The following is a 2586-nucleotide window of genomic DNA, read 5'->3' on the forward strand; positions in this document are numbered from 1 at the left end:
GCAGGGCAGGGGTATGGTACAGAGGGTTTGGCAGGGCAGGGGTATGGTACAGAGGGTTTGGCAGGGCAGGGATATGGTACAGAGGGATTAGCAGGGCAGGGCTACAGTACAGAGGGTTTAGCTGAGAGGCTTTCCCTTTCTGGCATCACCTCGGGCGCTGGGCAGGAATGGCTTCTTTGAAGTGCTGCTTTAAGAAGGTAGACGTGCAGCCATCGCCCCAAGGAATGTTTGCTGATAAGACTCTTCATCTCTCTCTAGAAAAAATCGCCTGTGTCCTCCCCGAGGAGTGTAAGAAGTACTGCGGCACGCCAGTGGGCTGTACCAACATCGCCTATCCCACACTGGTGGTGGAGCTCATGCCTAACGGTGAGACTTTCCTGGGAGGCCAATTAGGTTTAGGCTCTGCCTAGACCCCCAGGTGCATTCTGGGACAGAGCCATTTCCAAGCCAGAGATGCGTTCGAGGGTGGAAGCTGCGTTTCTGTGTTTCTGAGTTTAATTTATGTGTCCATGACATATGGTTTGATTGGGGTCTAGAAATCCTGGGTCTTGTCCATCCGTCGGGCTGAGAAAGGAAATGGTCTGAAAGTCTTGTGGGAGAGAGAAATTCTCTTTCCATGCCTGTGTAGTTAATCATTTAAAGCATTTAAAACAAGGAGGTTGTAACTAATAACAGCCATTTCAGAAGACAGTGTGAGGCTTTAAAGTGTTTAAACATAGATGGGTAAAAATGTGGTCTCCATAAACAGTGGGATGACAGTCAGACTCATGAGAAGGGAATTTGTTCACTTGTAGCGACATGCAAGGTGTTAGGTGACACAAGCCAGGCAGAAACGCAAATGCTTGAATGATCTCATTGCAATATTAGTGTGTGTGTGTGTGTGTGTGTGTAAGCCACAAGTAGACATCAGGTCTCCATTTCTATTTTTACTTAAGGTATTTATTACCATTATATGAGTATCTGATGTGTGCACGTGGATATCAGAGGACAACTTTTAGGGGTTGGTTCTCTCTGTCCTCTGCAGACTCTGGGGATCAAGCTCAGGTCTTCAGGCTGTGTACCCATCACTGTTACCCACTGAGCCACTTCTCTGGTCCATGCACAATTTTTTTCTTCCCCCATAATTTTTAAAACGCACATTGTGATAAAAATGTTAAGTGTAGAGCTGGGCGTGGTAGCGCACGCCTTTAATCCCAGCACTTGGGAGGCAGAGGCAGGTGGATTTCTGAGTTCGTGACCAGCCTGGTCTACAAAGTGAGTTCCAGGACAGCCAGGGCTACACAGAGAAACCCTGTCTTGAAAAACCAAAAACAACAACAACAAAAAAAAAACAACAACAAAAAAACAAAAACAAAAACAAAAATGTTAAGTGTATAAAAGGGAAATCTGCAAATTTGTAGAAAATGTTTTAATTGATGACAATTGCAACTGTCTATAATTTCACTCATATTTCACTATTTTATTTATTTTATTATTATTAAAATGTAATTACATCATTTCCCCATTCCCTTTCCTTCCTCCAACTCCTCCTATGTACACCCCTTTCACCCTCACAAATTGCTGGCACACACACACACACACACACACACACACACACACATACACACGGAGTCCATTTAGTGTTCTTTGTATGTATATGATTTCAGAGACGAACACTTGGCATTGGATAACCATTCCTGGGGGCAGACAACTTCTTTTGGTCTCAGCACCCCTCAGTTGCCTGCAGTTCTTTGCCTATGGTCCATGTTAGCATGGCTATTGGTGTTGTCCTTGTTCAAGTCTTGTGCAAGCAGCCATATTATTAAGTTGTCGGGTGTGATAGGGCACAGACTTAAAGCAGATTTCCTGGACCTTCGGGTCTTACCCTGTTTCTACCCTGTCTTCCTCAATGCCATGAGCCTTAAGCCACACATGTTGTTGTTGTTGTTGTTGTTGTTGTTGTTGTTGTTGTTTTGAGACACGATATCTCATTGAACTTGGAGCTCATCCCAGAGTCTGTCTGTACCCACTAGCACTGGGCTTACAGTCCTGTGCTACAGTTCCTGGCTTTATGCAGATGCTGAAGAGCTAAGTTCATATCCTTATGCTTGCATAGCAAACACTTTACCCACTGAGCCACCATCTCAACCTTCCTTCCTTGTTCACTCTATCATCTAGCATCATCTGCTTATCATCTATCTATCTATCTATCTATCTATCATCTATCTATCATCTATCTATCTATCTATCTATCTATCTATCTATCTATCTATCTATCTATCTATCTATTATCTATCTATCATCTATCTATCAATCATCTATCTATCATCTATCTAATCTATCTATCTATCTATCTATCTATCTATCTATCTATCTATCTATGTTTTCCTTTCTTTTGAGGCAGAGTCTTATGTAGCTTAGGCTGGCCTTTAATTGAATTGATATTAATCTTCTCTGAGCTTCCCTCGTGCTTGGATTACTGGTGCACCACCATGGCTTGCTTGCTTGCTTTCTTTCTTTCTTTCTTTCTTTCTTTCTTTCTTTCTTTCTTTCTTTCTTTCTTCCTTCCTTCCTTCCTTCCTTCCTTCCTTCCTTCCTTCCTTTCTT

At 42.8% G+C, this 2586-nt stretch overlaps 1 protein-coding gene across 1 annotated transcript in view; it reads left to right on the forward strand.

Annotated features, from left to right (window-relative positions):
• The window catches only part of Slc5a1 (solute carrier family 5 member 1), a 69599-nt gene that overhangs the window by 54043 nt on the left and 12970 nt on the right, over positions 1–2586 (forward strand). The window contains exon 11 of the mRNA XM_021210850.2: positions 259–366. Coding sequence (XP_021066509.1) covers positions 259–366 — 108 coding nt within the window. The remainder of the gene's footprint in view (positions 1–258; positions 367–2586) is intronic.

The sequence above is a fragment of the Mus pahari genome, chromosome 13 (genome assembly GCF_900095145.1).
Source record: "Mus pahari chromosome 13, PAHARI_EIJ_v1.1, whole genome shotgun sequence".
Lineage (NCBI taxonomy): Eukaryota > Metazoa > Chordata > Mammalia > Rodentia > Muridae > Mus > Mus pahari.